Source organism: Rhinopithecus roxellana, chromosome 14, assembly GCF_007565055.1.
Source record: "Rhinopithecus roxellana isolate Shanxi Qingling chromosome 14, ASM756505v1, whole genome shotgun sequence".
NCBI lineage: Eukaryota > Metazoa > Chordata > Mammalia > Primates > Cercopithecidae > Rhinopithecus > Rhinopithecus roxellana.
In genome coordinates, this window is record NC_044562.1 from 66211668 (window position 1) to 66230228 (window position 18561).

At 57.6% G+C, this 18561-nt stretch overlaps 2 protein-coding genes across 6 annotated transcripts; both read right to left on the minus strand.

Annotated features, from left to right (window-relative positions):
- Window positions 1–1888: 1888 nt before the first annotated feature.
- Window positions 1889–12330, minus strand: CHRND (cholinergic receptor nicotinic delta subunit). Of its 4 annotated transcripts, none has more exons than XM_010354561.2 (12): window positions 12223–12330; window positions 11814–11959; window positions 11069–11113; window positions 10171–10248; window positions 9854–10009; window positions 9539–9648; window positions 8384–8584; window positions 7088–7199; window positions 6894–7008; window positions 4416–4620; window positions 4209–4327; window positions 1892–3421 (listed from the first exon to the last, which is right to left on the minus strand). In XM_010354561.2, exons 4-12 carry the CDS (start codon window positions 10218–10220, stop codon window positions 3239–3241), a joined length of 1251 nt encoding a protein of 416 aa, XP_010352863.1. In that variant the 5' UTR covers window positions 10221–10248; window positions 11069–11113; window positions 11814–11959; window positions 12223–12330; the 3' UTR covers window positions 1892–3238. The 4 variants fall into 4 exon arrangements, with proteins under 4 accessions (XP_010352862.1, XP_010352863.1, XP_010352861.1 ...); XM_010354559.2 differs by having other exon boundaries at window positions 10139–10248; XM_010354560.1 differs by lacking the exon at window positions 11069–11113 and having other exon boundaries at window positions 1889–3421; window positions 10139–10248.
- A 451-nt stretch (window positions 12331–12781) lies between these two features.
- PRSS56 (serine protease 56) lies at window positions 12782–18073 on the minus strand. Of its 2 annotated transcripts, none has more exons than XM_010354562.2 (13): window positions 17766–18073; window positions 17035–17142; window positions 16608–16658; window positions 16314–16503; window positions 15861–15960; window positions 15626–15785; window positions 15282–15424; window positions 14907–15069; window positions 14540–14713; window positions 14282–14446; window positions 14115–14177; window positions 13645–13751; window positions 12782–13281 (listed from the first exon to the last, which is right to left on the minus strand). In XM_010354562.2, the coding sequence occupies exons 1-13, from the start codon at window positions 17860–17862 to the stop codon at window positions 12991–12993; spliced, it is 1812 nt and encodes a 603-aa protein (XP_010352864.1). In that variant the 5' UTR covers window positions 17863–18073; the 3' UTR covers window positions 12782–12990. The 2 variants fall into 2 exon arrangements, with proteins under 2 accessions (XP_010352864.1, XP_030772796.1); XM_030916936.1 differs by having other exon boundaries at window positions 14540–14716; window positions 17766–17998.
- Between the last annotated feature and the right edge of the window lie 488 nt (window positions 18074–18561).

The following is an 18561-nucleotide window of genomic DNA, read 5'->3' on the forward strand; positions in this document are numbered from 1 at the left end:
TTACCAAATTCATCAATGGCCTCCAAGATCAGGAAGCACTGCCAAACAGTGGACCACCTGTCCCTGCATTCCCTGCCCCTGCCCCTCCTGTTTTCTCCCTCTCCCTGCTCTGGGAGAGACGGCCTAGAAGCCTTCTTGGTGTTCTCCAAAGGGTAAATCATCAATGAGGAATGGCAGTTTCTTGGAGAGGTTACGTGTGCAGGGACAGGACCCATTCAGAGAAAATCATCTGTAGAATTGTCTAACACTACTTCTCCTTTGCCACCGTCTGTTATAATGGCTGGTAGAGCAAAACACTCATTTCCTAGTCTCCCTTCAGATAGGCTAGCCATGTGATGTTTTGACCTGTGGGATGTCTGCAGGGACTTTATGGAAAAGTTTTTGTTTGTTTGTTTGTTTGTTTTTTGAGATGGAGTTTCACTCTTGTTGCCAAGGCTGTAGTACGATGGCTTGATCTCGGCTCACTGCAACCTCTGCCTCTTGGGTTCAAGCGATTCTCTTGCCTCAGCCTCCTGAGTAGCTGGGATTACAGGCGGGCACCACCAAGCCCATCTAAGTTTTGTGTTTCTAGAAGAGAGGGGATTTCACCATGTTGGCCAGCCTGGTCTTGAACTCTTTACCTCAGGTGATCCAGCCGCCTTGGCCTCCCAAAGTGCTGTGATTACAGGCGTGAGCCACTGTGTCCGGCCTATGGAAAAGTTTTGCTTCTTGATGAAAGGGGTCAGAAATGGCTGGCCCTTTTCTGCCTGAACATAGGTGCTAATTGTGCAGCTGTTGCTGTCAGCTCACAACTTGGGGCCAACAGGTCTGAGGACAGAAGCCAACTTGCCATGGAGGCAGGGGTGGGCAGATGGCAAAGTGCCTGGGTCCCTGATAGCTTTGTTAGACAGCTGAGCCGATGTGATCACCTCTGCCTCCCTATTATTATGTGAGAAAAAGGAAACTTTTTGTGTTTAAACTACAATTCCTTGAGCTTTCTGTTCCTTGCATCCGAGTGTATTACTGATTCACTGTCCATTGAAAGAGAGCAGATAGCCCTGTTGGTCTGGAGAGAGTAAGAAACACTCTCTGGCTTCCCGGAAAGCTGTGCCTGTGAGCATGACTTCCTGGGGACAGAATATGGAGTTCCATGTCAGAGTGGACCAGTCCTGACAGCACCACAGTGCTGGGGGAGTGGGTGCCGCTGGTGGAAACCGTGGTTTCCCTGGGAGCCTGTGTAAGAGGCACCCCCCGGTTTTGTGTGACATTTTGGGGATGTCTTCTCTGGAAGTCCACAGCCACTTGAGCAGGGCCTAATAGAACTGAGGACTCAGCTGGTGGTTGAACCAAGACCTGTTGCCAACAGCGCCACCATGAGGCAGAGAGAAGCAAAGAATGTGGCTGAGAGCCCTAGACTCACTCTCATCTCTGTACGTAAGACGGACCCTCCCTGAGTTGATGGACTATTCCTGGCGAAGTCTCAGACTTCCTGCTCACCTGACGGGTGTGAGAACAAACTGGCTTTCCCATTTAGACAGGAAAATAAAAGATTTGTACCTTGAATTTTGTGAATATAGTTCATGCTGGAAGGCAGAAGTTACTGGGGTCAGTTTTGGTTTTAAATGGTTTTTCTTTTTCCTTGGTTACATCTAAACATTAAAAATCTCACCTTCTATATATCTGAGTTAATGAGGTCACCAATTCCCCACTGAGGGAAATGGGTTAAATCACCACCCATTAAATGGGCAGGTCACATGAAAATGCTACTACTAGAAATTCAATTTTCACAACACCCCATGACTAGGACTCACTAGACACACATTTTGCAGATTAGAAAATGGAAGGTAGGAGATGAAGAGCAGCTCACTCAAGGTTACATTGCTGGTATAACAAATGACACCAAAACTTTGTTACTTAAAACAACACACATTTATTATCTCACACAGTTTCTGGGGGGTCAGGAATGCAGGAGCCACTTAGCTGGTGGTTCCGGCTTAGGGACTTTCATGGTGCTGCATGTAAGATGTCTACTGGGCTGTGATCTCATCCAAAGGCCCTACTGGGGCAGAGGATCCACTTCCACATTCACTCACGTGGCTAATGGCAGGAGGCCTTACTTCCTTGCCGTGTGGGCCTCTCCATAGGGCTCCTCAACATGCCAGCTGGCTTCTCCAAAGTGAGAGATCCAACTGATGTGAGAATGAGGGTGAATGAGCAAGAAAGAGGCCGTAGTGTCTTTCCTAACTGAATCTGGGAAGTGAGGTACCATCACTTCTGCCTCATTCTGTTGGTTACCCAGACCCACCCTGGTACAGAGTGAGGGGACTGCACAGGAGTGTGAATACTGGGTGTCACTGGGGCCATCGTGGAGGTGGGCTGCCACACAAACAGACCCTTGTCTCCCAATTCCTGCAGTATTGGCCTTTGGCCCTCAGGATAGGATTGAATGGAGGCTGTCTTTGGGATAGGGTTGCTAGATTTAGCAAATAAAAATACAGGACAAATTTCAGAAAAACAACAAATGATTTTTTTAGAATATGCCCCAAATAATGTATGACAACCCTACTTTGGGGAGGAGTAGGTGCTGGGGGGTAGGGGTCCTTTGGGGAGAGGTGCTGCATTCTGGTCCTCTAGGATTGTGTGTGCGACCTCAGGCTGACCCCAAGTCTTTGTGGATGTCAATCCTGACCTTTCCACTCCAGTCCTCAACTTCCCAAAGGGACCTAGGCAGAGTGGTCAAGGCAGAAAGAGCTAGGAAAGGATACTCTGGGGTCTGGAGGGAGGGAGGTGTCCTCAACCTCAGTCCCAGGTGAGGCCTCAGAAGCCTGAGGTTGAAGGGTAGGTGGGAAGAGGGAGGCTGGAGGAGCCAGGGAGTGAAGGCGCAGATTCCTGCTTGCTCTACCCCACACCTTGGGGGAGGAGGAGCAGAGAAGGGGCCCTATCTGTCTCACCCCTATCAGAGTTCTCCCTGTGAGGCCACCCTGAGTGGCCTCCTCCCTGGCCCCCGAGCCAGCCTCCTGCTTCCCCACAGATCATCCTGCCCACCCGCTGTAGCTAGTGTCCACCCTCAGACCATCTCAAGTGGCCCCGTCTTGATTTCAGGGGAGCCATTGAGCATTGAGGAGTGGCTGCTCCCTCCCTTCCTTGGACTCTTCCCCAGTCTGAGGGGCGCGAGCCTCAGGGCTAGGAGTGGGTCTCATTAGGGACCATGGCTCCTCTCTCAGACCCTGCTGTCTCCTGGCTCCCCCACAGGCCCACCCTAGATGAAGCGCTTGTCCTGCACGTCGTAGGAGTAGGGGTCCCCGGGAAAAGGCTGGGGCGGTGGCTGGTTGTAAACACCCTGCAGGAAGATCCAGGCTGTGCCCACCACCATAACAGGCGTCACCACAAAGAGGCAGAGGCGGTCCACTGTGCGGGCCACTCGGTTCCAGCTGTCTTTCTCCTGTGGGTAGGAGCAGAAAGAATGGGGTGAGAAGGGCCTCAGGCCACAGAGCCCCACCCCCAAGCTGGGGCCCAGCCATGGAGCAGAGGCCCGGCTCAGTGTGCCTGCAGAGGCTGCCTCTGGCTTGCAGGATACTGCCAGCTTGTCCCCAGCAAGGTCCCAGGCGCCTCTGGCCACAGGCAGGGCTGAACACTCTGTTGAGGAGGCAGAGAACAGACCATAGCCTCCCTCTCTGCTATAGCACAGGGCTCTGGGGCTAGAGAGGAACTGAGGCCCAGGGGTCGCTCCTAGGGGCTAAGGAAGGTGGATAGACCCCTCTCCTCTTTCTCCCCCATCCCAGCAAGTCAGGGCTGCTGTCAGCCCATATGTGAACTGGGAATAGATGCCTTTTCTCAAGAGAGAATTTTTAGAAGTTGTATAATGTTGAATAACCATATATGGCTACCTTTAAAATGTCTGGTTCCGTCTGGAGTATCAGGCTTGAAACTGAGTAGGGACAGAAAATGATTGACAGCTGGGAGAAAGAAGGGACCCTAAGGGATGCTCAGAGTGTGGCCTGGACAGGGTGGAGCTGTATGCCTATGTGTGTGTGCCTGGCCCCAGTGCTGCTATAGGGTGCCAGGCAGGAGTTCTCTCTCCCTGGGAGGGGCCTGGAATCTGTATCACCTTAACTCCCTCATCTAAGTTGGTGTGTGTCTCTAAGGGGAACCCTGCCCTCTTAAGATAGAATACGCTTAATCAGTGCCCTACTTGAACACCTGTACATGGCAATCCTGTGGTCCCTTACCTCATTGTAATTGTTCTGGTCCCTCATGTGGTTAACAATGAAGTTTGCCCCATCTACAGCTGGCTTCAGCTCATTGAAGAGTTCCTGCTGGGCCTGCTCAGAGCTTGCTGGGGGCCGGCCTATGGACAAGGGGCCAGAGTGGGTGTGAGGCCTGCCCCCACCCACCTCCCACAGACGGGCTGAAAACCAAGACCAGCGGGGACCCACGTGCAGTGGTGAGGCGCCTGGCCAGCCCATGCCGCTCTGACTGCTTCTCAAACATGAGGTCACTGCGGGACTTGAGCAAGAAATACTCCTCAGCCTTGGAGATGTATCCCAGGGAGCTGCTCCTCCGCACCAGGGCCCCAGGGCTGGGTCCGTCCTCTGCTGGGCGGGACATGTGCAGGAGCTCTGGCAGGGTCTCCAGGAAGAGCTGGGGCCGTGTCAAGGGGCCACAAGAAAGGCGTTTGGTTATTGTTGTTTTGTTTTGTTTTGTTTTGAGATGGAGTCTCACTCTGTCGCCAAGCTGGAGTGCAGTGGCCCCATCTCGGCTCACTGCAACTTCCACCTCCCGGGTTCAAGTGATTCCCCTGTCTCAGCCTCCCAAGTAGTTGGGACTACAGGCACATGCCACCATGCCTAGCTGATTTTTGTATTTTTAGCAGAGATGGGGTTTCATCATGTTGGCCAGGATGGTCTTGCTCTCCTGACCTCATGATCCGCCCGACTCGGCCTCCCAAAGTGCTGGGATTACAGGCGTAAGGCACCGCGCCCGGCCAAGAAAGGCCATTTTACAAGGATGGGGTGACCTTTATACATCCTAACATACGTGACTTCATTCCTGGCTGCCACAAAGTGCTCCCCCGTCTGACTCTGTCATTGATTCCCCGATCTCCTACTGATGCACCTGTAGGTTGCTTCCGGCTCTGGAGACCACATCACCCATGGTGCGGAGGAGAACCCATTCACTAAAAATGATTAATTAAAGACCAAAAACTAAGGTAAATGCTCCAAATGCTACAGTGTCCCTCCATCAAATGCTGAAAAGAAAAGGGTTGCTAAGGCCCGTCATGGTGGCTCACGCCTATAGTCCCAACTATTTGGAAAGCCGAGGCAGGTGGATCACTTGAGGTCAGGAGTTCGAGACCAGCCTGGCCAACATGGCAAAACCCCATCTCTACTAAAAATGCAAAAATGAGCTGGGCATGGTGGCATGCGCCTGTAATCCCAGCTACACAGGAGGGTGAGGCATGAGCATCACTTGAACCTGGGAGGCAGAGGTTGCAGTGAGCTGAGATCGAACCATGGAACTCCAGCCTGGGCGACAGAGGGAGACTCCATCTCAAAAAAAAAAAAAAAAAAAAAAAAAAAAAAGAGTTGCTAAACTGACTTCAGCTGTCCCAGAACAACCAGCCAGCCCTGCAGTAGCCAAGAGGCAAGGGCATCCCTCTCCCGGGCACCCTGCCCACTCAGTCCTCTCCTTCTTCCTTCTGAGTTGCAGCAAACAGTGGAATGAACTCATTAAGTATATAGCTAGAAGAATTTTTACAGATGCATTCCCCTGGGTAAATCCCCGGTGATGAGATAGTGAGCATGATCCCCAAAAATCAACCTCATACCTGCCCCCGCTCAGTTCCCTCCCAGCCCCAGAGATAGCCACCATTCTGACTTCTATCACCAAACATTGATTTGGCCTGTTCTTGAACTTCTTACAAAGTGAGGCCTGCAGCATGTGCCGCTGTGTCTGGTTTCTTTCAGGGATCAATCTGCCAGGAGGTTCACGCATGCAGGGGTGCAGTAGCTGCGGGTGCTTCTGCACTGCTGAGCAGCACTCCCGTGGGAGTATGTGGCCAGTGTCTTTATGTATTCTACAGATGGCCTTTGGACAACTTCCAGATTTTTTTTTTTTTTTTTGGAGACAGAGTTTCGCTCTTGTCACCCAGGCTGAAGTGCAGTGGTGGGATCTTGGCTCACTGCAACCTCCACCTCCCAGGTTCAAGCAATTCTCGTACCTCAGCCCCCCGAGTAGCTGGGATTACAAACGCATGCTATCATGCCTGGCTAATTTTTGTATTTTTAGTAGAGATGGGGTTTCACCATGTTGGCGAGGGTGGTCTTGAACTCCTGACCTCAGGTGTTGATCCACCCGCCTCAGCCTCCCAAAGTGCTGGGATTATAGGCATGAGCTACCACACCCGGCCCCTGCTTTTTTTGTTTTTTGTTTCTTTTTTTAGAGATGGGGTCTCAATCTGTTGCCCAGACTGGGGTGCAGTGATGTGATCATAGCACATTGCAATCTCCAACTCCTGGGTTCCAGGGATCCTCCCACCTCAGCCTCCTGAGTAGCTGAGACTCCAGGTGTGAACCACTGTACCTGGCTCAATCTCCAGCTTTTGGCTATTGAGAGTGCTCATTTCCTTTTTTTTTGAGACAAGGTCTCACTGGAGTGCCCTGGGGCAATCACAGCTCACTGCAGCTTTGACCTCCCAGGCTCAAGTGATCCACCTCAGCCTCCTGAGTAGCTGGGACTACAAGCATGCGCCACCACACCTGGCTAATTTTTTGTTTGATTTTTTGTAGAGATGGGAGTGTCACTATGTTGCCCAGGCTAGTCTCCAACTCCTGGGCTCAAGAGATTCTCCTGCCTCAGCCTCCCAAAATGCTGGGATTACAGTGGTGAGCCATTGCGCTGGGCCGAATACTCACCTTCTTGACCCCCTCAGACAGCACATGGGTGCTGGGTGTTCGGAAGTGGATGTTGAGCACGATGACACAGATCACCACAACCATGGTGACCAGCACCATGCCGAAGAGCAGGAACCTGTGGGCACACACTCAGCTTGGAGCCCCCAGGGCTGGGCTGGGCAAGCAGGGTGGGGCCGGGCTTGGGCATCACTCACTTGCCGATAAGGGGGATGGCCATGGATGTGGCGGGCAGCCGCTTGGAGATGAGCAGCAGGAAGACAGACTGAGCCAGGAGCACAGAAATGGCCACTGATGTCTTCTCACCACCTGGGGAAGCCAGACTTAGCTTCTTTGGGGAAACTAGGACCTTGGGGCCCTAGTCCTAGAGGGTCCTGCTGTGGCCCCTGGCACCTCTGTAGTAGTACCATGGTGCCCTGATGAAAATCATGGTTTATGGAGCTACAGTGCCTGGGTGCAAATCTCAGCTCTGCCACTTACTAGCTGGGTGACCTTGGGCAAGTAGCCCAACCTCTCTGTGCATCAGTTTTCTCAACTGTTGAATATGGTGAGAGTGTGTTTAACACACATCACTCTGCCTGGCACTGGGTAAGTGCTCATGAAAATCAGCTGTCACAACCCACCCATGCCACTGAACCCTCCTGGAGCACAGATCTGTGTGCATTACTTCCTGCTCAGAAAACACCAGGGTGTCATCATAGCACCAGGATAACACCCCAACTCCCAGCCCCTCACTCGGACACCCCAGCCCAGTGCTATCTTGCTCTTCCCACCTGAGCTCCTGCAAGGGCAGGAAGGGGGGCTCCGCTGCTGAGGCCCCCTCAGCCCCTGCCTGGCCCCCTCCTCATCAGCATTGCCCCTCCTGCCGAGGGTAGCCCCACCCAATCCTGCTCAAGTCCATTCCAAATCCACCTCCTCTCCACCTCCTCTAGGAGCCCTCCCAACCCCACTGCAGATGGAAGGTGCCCCCCTTCTCCCTCCTGATGTCCTGCCAGGGGCAGGGGCTGGGTGGCCTTTGACCCTGGGACTCACTATGCCCTGCTCATAGTAAATATTCTGAACTTGTAAACCACTGCCTCCTAGAGTCAGGTGAGCATAGACAGGTTTTCTGCCTCACACCCTACTGTCCTAGAGACCCTGTTATTCACCCACTGGTTCAATAGTTGAGGGCCTTCTGTGTGCCAGGCTCAAGGTCACATACTGGTGACCATGAGGGACTTAGTCTCTGCTCTGACAGAGGGACAGTTTAGTAGTTCTTCTGCGAGTCCGTGGGAAGTAGCATCTTGGAGATGCCCTGCCCTGTCCATTTGGGAATGTTGCCCAGAATCATACGGCCCTCCCTCTGGGTGACCCTCACACTTGGCCCAGGCAGGGAGCTCCAGGAATGGAAATCCCAGGTGGCTCCCAGGAGGAAGTGAGGGGGCAGGGCTGGGGCTGGCCGTGTTTGGGTGGGCATGGGGAGGGGGAGCAGGGAACAGGGCCTGGAGGCTCACTGTCGGCCGGTAGGTAGAAGACCAGGTTGACCATGAAGGAGATGAGCACGCAGGGCACCAGAATGTTGATGATGTAGAAGAGGGGCTTGCGGCGGATGATGAGGTAGAAGGTGACGTCCTGGCGGCTGGGGCTGTCCAGAGGGGCTCTGGGGTCCACATTGACCCTGGCCGGCCGGTGCACTATCTCCCACTCCCCGTTCTCTGAGGGCGGCACATGGACACCTTAGGGTCAGGCCAGGCCAAAGGGGCTAGGCAGGGCCTGGGGACAAAATGAGGGGCTGGGCGGGGCAAGCCAGTCCAAGACGCGGCCAGCTGGTGGGTGTTGTTCCCTGGGGGGTCGGGATGGAAGTTTCCATCTGTGAGGGGCAATCTTCCTCTGTGACTGATTTCTTTTTTATCTTTTCGGAAAAAGTAGAAGCTGAGCCCATACAGGACTCAAATAAGGGGTATCTTTTGGCTCAAAAGATACACGAGCCAAAAATAGGTATTGCAGATTAAAGAGACCAAGTCAAACAAATGCTCTCAGATATTGAGCCTGTCTTCCTGAGTAACAAAGAAAAACCTCCTGGACATTAATTGAGCCACTCCTCCTCGGCCTGGGCCTGGGGGATAACGAGCCAGTGACAGTAAAACTATCCCTGCCATGACGTGCCAGCCTGAGACAGTGAGACAGGGTCCCTTCTGATGGACGGGGTGAGCGGTAGGCCCCATGAAGAATCCGAGCCTGGGTACAGATCGGGGATGAGGATGTCAGGAGGGGTGGCAGATACCCCCCATCAGGATGACACAGCCCTCATGCCAACCACACCCCTGGGTTCACCAGATACAGGAAAGACTAAACCCCTGCCAGCCACAGGCATCTCATGTGTGAGAAGCATGACTTCCGGGCCTGGGCAGGGGCAGGGGAGGGCACTGGCACCGTCTCTCTCTGCCTTTGGGATAGCTTTGCATTCACGAAGTGTGAGTGTCTGTGTGCCTCTCTGTGGGCGGGCATGTGTCTGCCCTTCTGTGTCTAGCTGATCGTGTGAGTAGCTGTGTATCGGTGTTCTAGGTATGTGTGTGTGCACGTGTGTATCTCTTGGGTGGGCAGTGCCAGTGTGTCTGTGTGTGTGTGTCTGAGGGACCTGCCCACCCACTGGTGGCTGCTCCCAGCACCTGTGAAGCCTTCAGGGTCAATGATGATCCACTCCACGGGGTAGGTGCGGTTCTCTTCAGCATCCTGCTTCAGGCTCAGTGTGATCTCTTTGGCCGTGTACTTGAGGGAACTGGGGAGGGCAATGGGCAGAGAGTGACACTCAGTCACTGGCTGGGGCCACAGAGCGGGGAAAGGTTAGTAAAGGAGGACCATTGTGGGGAGGGCAGCACTAATCCGGACAGGGCAGGGGCCTCTGTCTGGGGGTGCTTCAGTCACCTCCTTCGGCCCTTGGTAGGGTGCTTTGGGGTGAGGGGTGGCTGGATAAATGGGAGCACCTGAACTTGAGGGAGCAGTTCTGCCAGTCGAAGGGGAAATAGGTGACAGAGATGGGGCAGGAGGAGCGGAAGATGGCAGGTGGCAGCCAGTACACAAAGCCGTAGTCGTAGACAAGCACGTTGCAGGAGTAGGAGATCTGGAAGGAGCCATCATTGCTGGGGAACAGGGACAAGAACCACAGTGAGCTCTGGCGACTCAGGACTGGCAGAGTTGGGGGATGCAGAGGAGGCTTAAGGAAAGGAGGCAGGGTGACAGAGAGGAGGTCAGGGAGGGCTTGGCTCAACTTGTTCTCCAGCACAATCTCTGGGAGCCACACCATGTCTGGGGGGAGGCGCAGGACACTGATATTTCCAAATTCTTCAGCATTCCACTTCAGCCGGTTGTCTGTCCAGCCCTGGAATCCCAAAGGCATGTCAGCAGTGCACTCTGCAGCTGTCCAGGCTCCTGGCTCCCCCTACTTCCCTGAGAGAAGACTGAACAGGGTCTGAGAGCTGTGACAAAAGAGGTTTGGGGAAGGCAGGTACAGAGTGTGGATTCAGGTCTGTCATAGACAGTTGTGCAGGATGCTCACTGCACAACTAAGAGAGCATTATTTCCACTGTGAGCATAGGAGATTTGTGTTTGTACTGTGGACTTTTGACAGACAGGAGGAGAATGTTTTCTAATAAAAACCAAGATAAAGTGGCAGTTTTCCAACATGTGAATCCTAATCCACTTGAAGGTGACACTAGGGGCTGGTGAGGGCACTAGGTGGGGGAAGGACAGTTGGGCCTGGGGCTTCTCTGTAGGGAGGCACCAACCCCTCCTGAGAGACAGTGTCCAAGGCAGATGGGATCTCCAAGTGGAAGCAACCTGGAGCCCTGCTTTCCCCCTACCCCACCGGCTCTGGGAGGGGCATTAATTTTTTTTGAGATGAAGTCTTGCTCTGTCACCCAGGCTGGAGTGCAGTGGCACAATCTCGACTCACTGCAAGTTCCCCCTCCTGGGTTCACACCATTCTCCATTCTCCTGCCTCAGCCTCCCAAGTAGCTGGGACTACCAGCGCCCCCCACCACATCCGGCTAATTTTTTGTATTTTTAGTAGAGACGGGGTTTCACCGTGTTAGCCAGGATGGTCTTGATCTCCTGACCTCGTGATCTGCCCACCTCGATCTCCCAAAGTGCTGGGATTACAGGCATGAGACACCGCGCCCGGCTGGGAGGGGCATTCTTACGTGCTCTATCCACACATTGGTAGTGAGGGTCTCCTCAACTTCTTTCTGTAATTAGACGGTAGAGCCATATCATTCTTTTATACGCACACATTCACCCACTCTCTCTGTATTTTTTTTTTTTGAATCTTGTTCAATTGCCCAGGCTGGAGTGCAGTGGCACGATCTTGGCTCACTGCAACCTGCAACCTCTGCCTCTTTGGTTCAAGCAATTCTCCTGTCTCAGCCTCCCTAGTAGCTGGGATTACAGGCGCATGCCATCACACCCGGCTAATGTTTGTAATTTTAGTAGAGACAGGGTTTCACTATGTTGGCCAGGCTGGTCTCGAACTCCTGACCTCAGCTGATCTGCCCACCTTGGCCTCCCAAAGTGCTGAGATTACAGGCGTAATCCACCACGCCCGGCTTACATTCACCCACTCTCAACTGGCACCCAGGGACACCATGGCATCTGGGCCCTGATCACTCACAGTCAGGAGTGGGTGGGCAGCTAGGGAGCAGAGAGGACCGGTGGCCTCTGAAGTGTGTCACAGATGGGTCGTGCTATGGGTGTGGATGGGGGACACCCCAGAGCTTACACTGGAGGGGCAGGAGAGCAACCTGTCAGGGCACAGAGCAGCTCCAGCACATTTCCCAGAAAGGAGCCACCACAGGCCAGTCGGGGGCTTCTATATTCCTCCACGGCTATCCTAGTCCTGGGAAGCTGTCCCTGCTCTCCCTCCCAACCCCGCACCCGAGGGCCTCTCACCAGGGAGATGAGGTTGGAGAGCGTGAGGGCCAGGGTGACGTCCACACTCTCCTCTTTGTGTGCTACGGGCCGGAGCTCCTTGTTGTAGCCCTTCTCTTGAAACAGGTGCCGGATCAGCCGCTCCTCCTCGTTCAGCCCCCAGATGCCTGGGGAGGGTCAGGGACAAGGACTGAATGGGGCCCTGGGCAGGGGACTCAGGAGGGAAGCTGCCCTGAGGTCCTCCTGGACCATGAGGTTGGGATGAGCAGGGGGAAATCCAACCACTCCCTGGGAGTGGGGACCCCAGAAGGCGGCCCCCCAGCAGGGAGAGATGGCAGAGTGGGAGTAGGGAGTGAGAGGAGGCCATGCTGTGGGGCGCCTGGGTGGGCATCATGGGGGACCCCAGGGTGGGGAGGATGTCTACCCTTACCACACACCGCCAGGGCGGCCAGCAGCCCCAGTGTCAGCACTGGCCCCTCCATCCCAACCCTCTGACTGGGACCTGCATCTGCACCTCCCATCTACAGGGCTGTGGAATGAGGGTGGGTGGGAGAGGGGACAGGTGTTGGTGGAGGAGGGAGTCAAAGGGAAGAGGCAGCCGGAAACACAATCTGACACCTCATGGTGGTGGGGGACGGGCCAGCCAGGGCAGGAGCCCAAGGACGTGAGGCAAAGATCCCAGGCTGGGACTCCCCGCAGCTCGGTGGCAGGGGGCGGAGCAGGGAGGACGTTGTGGGGGCGGGGCGCTGAGTGGAGATGCTGGGCAGTGGGGCCAGCGCTGGGCAGCCATGCGTAGGGGTGGGGCGACAGGCAGGCCAGCTGCTGCCACTTCTCAGAAGGCAGGAGACAGTCTCAGATGGGGACCTCACAGCCTCTCTCCAGCCTCTGTGACCCTTGCCAAATGCTTCCAGAGGCAGCCCTGCCTGGATCCCACCCCTGAGACTGAATGTCCACCCACCAGGTCCCATCCCAAGAAAGCTCCAGAGTTATTTCCATGTATTATAAATAACATTTATTAAAGCAGCTGTGATTCTCTGATTGTAAACCTGGGAAGACATAGAGGGCCCAGGACCCCCACCCCATCCCACCCTCACACACCCACCAATGTGGCAGCGACAGTTTGTCATTATGCTCCTGAGTCCCTCTCAGCTCCTGGGAGCAGTAGGTCCTCCCCAGGGGCTGGGGGCCCAGACATGGCTCAGGGTTGCCTGGCGGGAGGTACCTGAGGGTTGAGTGGGTGGTGCCCCTTCCTCTCCAGTCCAGGCCCCTGCCCTACATCCATCCAGTGTCCCTCAGGCTCCCCTTCTGCCAGGGCAGCCACGCGGAAGGCCTGCAGGGCCTGCACCAGCAGTCGGGGGAGGCTGCGAGCCAGTGTGGCCGGCTCCAGGCCCACCAGGCCACTGAAGGCCACATGCCGACCCCCCAAGCCTGCCCGCACCCAGGCTCTGAAAAGCCCGGTCAGTGTCTTGGAGCCCAGATCTGCCAGGACCTACAGAGGGAGGAGTGGGGATCAGGGGCCCTGAGTTGGAATCCCAGAGGTCACCCCCTCTGCCCCTGGGCCCCAGAAACTCTCACCTAGACCCATGCTCCTTCCTTTCTCCCAGAAACCCTGCTCATTTCCCGCTCACGTGGACACCCCCACCCACCCCTCTACTCACTCTCCCCACCACCATCCCCAGTGGCCTGGCTCACACTCCGTGGGCCCTACTCCCTCTACCTACCCCCAGAGCAGGGGCAGAGGCGACCCCAGGCTGCTGGGAGGGCATCGGGGCTGGGCCCTCTGCACCTTCCCTGGGCTAGGTCTCAGCCTTCCCAGGCCACCGTGAAGGAGTCTGGAAGCCTGGGGACCTACCTCATGAAAGTTCATGGCCAGGTGCTCCGAGGGGACCTGCAGGATCCAGGCATGGGCCCCCTGCAGGGCAGCCAACTTCTGTCGTAGGGGCTCCAGCCCAGGGCAGCCTGGAGGAAGAGGTGAGGCCCCGGGAATAATGAACGGATGCGATATGGAACTGGAGGTGGCACTCCCACCAGCACTTCAGGACGGCCTCCCAGGAGACACACTTAGCCTCTTATGATATAGATGGGGAAACTGAGGCTCGGGGAAGTTAAGCAGTAACACCAGGCAAAGCATCTCTGACACTGATGAGAGCTAAAACCACAAGTCCTCCAAAAGAGTCATACGCTCTATGGCGGGGAGGGGAGAGTGAGTTCACTCTGTTGCCCCACCGGGTGAGTGCTTCCCGGAGCTGCCTAAAAGCGCTTCCGACCTCATCCAGGCCCTCGACCTATCCCCTCCCGAAGGTCGGCAGAGGGCGTCATTACCGTTGGCTTCTCCGCGCGGCTCCGGCCTCCACTTCGGGAATCGAGTGCCTGCAGCCCGCGATCCTGGGGAGGCACAGGGTTAGGGGACCTCCTCGGCCGGAGAAAGAGGCTCCGCCGCGCGGGTGGAGCCGGGCCAGGGCTGGGCTGGGCTGGAGGGCGCGGGGTACCTGAGTGCAGCCGCAGCTCGCGGGCAGGGTGCCGGGGAGACTCCTGGAGCGCTGGAGCGGGGCGAGCCAGGGCGGGGGCCAGGCGCCGCAGCCCCGGGCGCGGGCCGAGCAGCTCCTGGGCGTTCCGCAGCAGGCCCAGCAGCGTGTGCGCCAGCGAGCGCAGCTCTGCAGACCGTACAGGAGTCGGAGCGGCGGTCAGAGGTTGGACAGGCCCCTTTCCCTACGCCCCCCATCCCGGTCCCGGTGAACAGAACTGACCGCATCGCCGCCGGCGCTGCAGGCACTGCTGGTGCGCCAAGCGCGCACAGGCGCCCTCGGATCCCGGGCACAGGCGGGCATAGAAGGCGCAGAGCCGGGCGGTGTCTGCCTGCAGGTCCTGGGGGGGTTCCCAGGCCAGAAGCTCCCTGCAACTGGGCTCGCGACTGGAGGAGGCTGCTGCGGGCGGGACAGGGGTCGGCTCACCCTGTGTTTGGCGCCCTAGCTCCCACACTCCTTCCCCGGAGGGAGACAGGCTATGCCGAGGCAGAAGGGAGCTGGGAATGGGCACGGGCCGGGTGGAAACGGGCTTGTCCCACGGTTGTCCGTTGGGACACTGGGAACGGGGCATTGGAAAGAGAGCGCTCACAGCTCATCTGCTCCTGGAGCCAGTCCTTGAACACGGCCACGCGGGTGTAGACTCCGGGCTTCCCTGGCTCCCCGCAGCCGTCCCCCCAGGAGGTGACTCCGAAGAGGACTTCTCTAGGGCGGGGGCCAGGCTCAGAACAGGTCAGGGGGCCTCCCGAGTCACCCTGCGGGGCCAAGAGAGAGGACGCTGCATTCACCTGCCCCCTGTGACGCCCGCCTTACGCCTGGCAGGTGTGAGCTGCCACTTGTATCCATTTTAGCGATGAGGACAGAGAGGCTCAGAGAAGTCCAGTGACAGCCAGACATGGAGGGAAAGGAGGCCGTCGTGGCCCTGGGGAGGCTCAGCCGGCCTTTTCTCTTCAGACTAGGTTCATACCTGGCACGAGTCAACGCCCCCCGCCAGGTACCCGGCGCAGAGCATGGTGCTGGGGCGCAGCCCGGGCCCCAGGGCCCTTCGGCAGGTGTCGGCGCTGAGCAGGGGAACACGGGCCTCTCTCACTGCCTCAGCCTCAGGCCCGTCTGCAGGGAAGGGGTGGAAGGATCAGGTTTGGAGGGCAAGAGCTCCGCCTTGAGTGTCCCTTTCCCACCGCCCCCCCCCCCCATTCCTCCCCCTTTGAAAGAGCAGGCAGCATTTTTCCAAGGCAGCCTGGCCTCCCCATACTCTATTATCTCGGACCTCCAATTCTTCCCACTATGGGCCGGCTCACCCACGCCCAGTACCTTCGAAGAGGGCCCCCCAGCCCGCGATGGCGCAGGCGGTGCCGGCAGGGGGCTCCTGGGGCTTCTGGGGCAGGCACACGGGGCGCGCCGGCCCCCCTGGGCTCACCGGCGTCCACAGCTGCACCAGGGCCAGGTCGTTGTGGAAGGTCCGCGGGTCAAACTGAGGAGGGGGAGGTGGAGCAGGGTCAAGGAGGTGCGGTGCCCAGCCTTGGGGGCCTGGAGACTGCCTTCTTACCTTGGGGTGGGGCAGGATGCGGTTCACTGGCACCTCCTCCGCTTGCTCTCCCCGGGGCCCCTCGGCCAGCGTCACAGTCCACAGAAGCTCATTCGGGGCGCTGTGGGACGAGCGGTGGCTGAGACGCAGGAAGGACAGGGGCACACGCAGCAGGCCCCTCGGAGACCCTACCCCTCCGCCCGCACGCAGGGCTTTCTCTACTTGGGGGCAGGGAGGGCGGGCCGGGGAGGGGTCCCGTCCCAGAGGGGCGAACGCGCCCGGCGGTGCCACCCCCTCCGGGCTGGCATCCTGGCGGGGCGGGCTCGGCCCCTTGAGACTGGGAAGCCCGGGACCGGTAGCCGCCAGGGGGCAGCAGAGACCACCTTTCCCGCGCGTCGCCTGCCGGACAACCCGGCAGGTGCGGGGCCCAGCGCTGGGGACCCCGGCTGGGCAGGGCCTGGGGGCCCTACTTACCCCACAAAGCAGTGCGCTGCCGTGAGCACCCAGGACGCCGCTACCAGGACGCCGCCGCACAGAGGCTGCCCGCCGAGCTGCAGCCTCACCAGCCAGGGCCAGGCCCCGGGCGGCGCCGCGCTGCCCCCAACGATGCGGCCGTGGGCCCGCGTCACGTTGGCAGTGCTCGGGCGCCTCTCGCCGCACCGCCCTAGAAAGGGGCAAGGGGTGTCACGAGGGACATGTTCTGGCCATCCTCGCCTTCGAGGCCCACCGGGCTCTCAGGCCTGCCCTCTCCAGCCTTTTCAGCCTCACCTGGCTCAGGTGGGTCCTGGAGAGGAGCTTGAGGCCTGGGGCGCCCAGATCCTGCGGAGAAACAGGGTTTTGAGTCTTACTGCCGCCCTCTCGCCCGTCCTCACCCCAGGCTGGGCCGAGCCTCTTTCTCCCCATCTCTCAGCCCTCCAGCCCACACAGGTTCTATTTCAGCAACCATGAACTTCTCCTGGTCACCACAGGAGCACAGAGTGTTTCCACCTCCCTGTCTTTGCACAGGCCATGCCCCAAGCCTAGCGTGTCTCTTCCACTTGGAGAGACAGACCTTCACAAATATCGTCTTGGTTGCGGCCCAACTCAGTCTCTGCCTCCAAGAGGGGAGTTAAGACTGAAGGGAAGGGACAGGGGCAGCAGAATGGGCCCAGGGTAGGCAGCAAGTCCACTGGGGCATGGGGGGCAGGGTGGGCACCTCGGCACTCGTGCGATCTGTGCTGGATCTCCATCGCCACTCGGTTTATTGCCCACTGGGCACTCCTCTGGGCTGCCTGCAACGCCTGAGTCCCCTGGGCCGACAGAACTGCTGGGACAGGGGGCACACAATCATGCGTGGTTGGGGAGGAGCCTCAGCCTTATCCTCCGGGTTCCAGCCTTGAGCCCTGCCTCAGGAGACCCACAAGCCTGGGACAAAATGAGGAGGCGAGTGAGCCCCTGGGAAGCTGGGCCCAGCACTCAGAGCCCATGGTTCCAGGTTCTCAGCCCAAGATATCTCCCTAATTCAACTGAGCTGGACTGGAATCTTTGAAAGGTGTTTTTCCTTAACAATTTTTTTTTTAAAGACACCACCCCAAAGATACATCACAGAACTCAGTCTTACTGACTGAAAGTAGCTGTGTTTGAGTGGCCCACCTTTGGCCAGGACAGCCAAGGGTGTGGTACTGCCCCAGGCTGTTTCTCTCTGCTCCACAGGGCCTTCTCTCCATTCCTTTCGGCATGCTTGACAGCTCCCCTTCCCTCTCCCGCCACACCCCTCCTCTCCCACCTATATCTCAGTTCTTGGCCCCTTCTCGCAGCAGGGTGGGCAGAAGGGGCCAAAGGTCCTTATGAGTAGGGGTGACAAGCTCTTCTGTCCTCTTCCGCCCAGGATCCCACTTCCTCTACATTCTTCCCGACTCCGCGGCTCTCAGACCAGCCTGGGCTTACCTTGCAGGGTGCTGGGGGGCAGGCGCGTGTACAGTGGGTGCCCGTGAGCAAACCATGGACTTGGGAGAGGTAGCAGTAGCAGCACAGCCAGCAGCATGGTGACCAGGAGCTGGGGTGAGAGACCCCCGTCCTCTCTCCTCCTCGGAGTCCACCTTCCGGGCGCCTATCCTTTGGTGCCCGCCTTCTGCTGCCTTTCGGCCCCCAGGCACTGAATTCTTGTCCCTCAAATCATCTGACCCCGTTCTCTTACATCAAAATTACCCGCCTCCCTGGTCAGCCCTCACCTGGCCCTTAACTCCTAGGAGCCCACAGGGGAACGGGGCTGCGGGGTCTTTATAGAGGACAGCCTGGGGGAGGGGTGCATGGGAGGGTGGCCAAGACTGGGGGAGGAGTGGAGTAGTGGGCTTGACCTTCACCTTTCAAGTCTCATCATCCCAGCTCCGAGCCCCCCTTCTGTCAAAGGAGCCCTTGTTTCTGCGGCTCCATCAAAGGGGCCAAGACAGGGAAGAAGAGCTGACGGTTGGGCTGCAGGCCAGGCAGAGGGGGCTGCTGGGTGGGGGCGGGCCCTGGCTTCAGGGCTGGGATGGGGGGGGATCCCCATCTGCCTCTACCCCCTGAGGAGCTTACAGCTATGACGGGGGCAGACACTCCTGGAGGGAGGAGGGCAGGGGGTGTCTGGGGTTTCTCAGCAGCCCCACCCCCTGAGGAAGCCCTGGAGCTCCCCACCCCTCTGCCCCTAATTGCTTGGCAGAGTCCCTCCCCAATGTGGCCATTTCTAAAGATGATCAAAGCAGCC

What these genes read in the sequence shown, in the direction of transcription:
- CHRND (XM_010354559.2), bottom strand. Translation starts at nt 12,313, where the DNA reads ATGGGAGGTGCAGATGCAGGTCCCAGTCAGAGGGTTGGGATGGAGGGG. An exon ending in GGCCGCCCTGGCGGTGTGTG is followed by an intron (nt 11,960 to 12,222) that starts GTAAGGGTAGAC and finishes GACCCTCCCCAG; the next exon opens with GCATCTGGGGGCTGAACGAG. An exon ending in CAGGCGCCTCACCACTGCAC is followed by an intron (nt 4,328 to 4,415) that starts GTGGGTCCCCGC and finishes CCTTGTCCATAG; the next exon opens with GCCGGCCCCCAGCAAGCTCT.
- PRSS56 (XM_030916936.1), bottom strand. Translation starts at nt 17,862, where the DNA reads ATGCTGCTGGCTGTGCTGCTACTGCTACCTCTCCCAAGTCCATGGTTT. An exon ending in GCCCCCCAGCACCCTGCAAG is followed by an intron (nt 17,143 to 17,765) that starts GTAAGCCCAGGC and finishes CTGTCCCAGCAG; the next exon opens with TTCTGTCGGCCCAGGGGACT. An exon ending in GCAGCGCACTGCTTTGTGGG is followed by an intron (nt 15,961 to 16,313) that starts GTAAGTAGGGCC and finishes CTCGTCCCACAG; the next exon opens with CGCCCCGAATGAGCTTCTGT.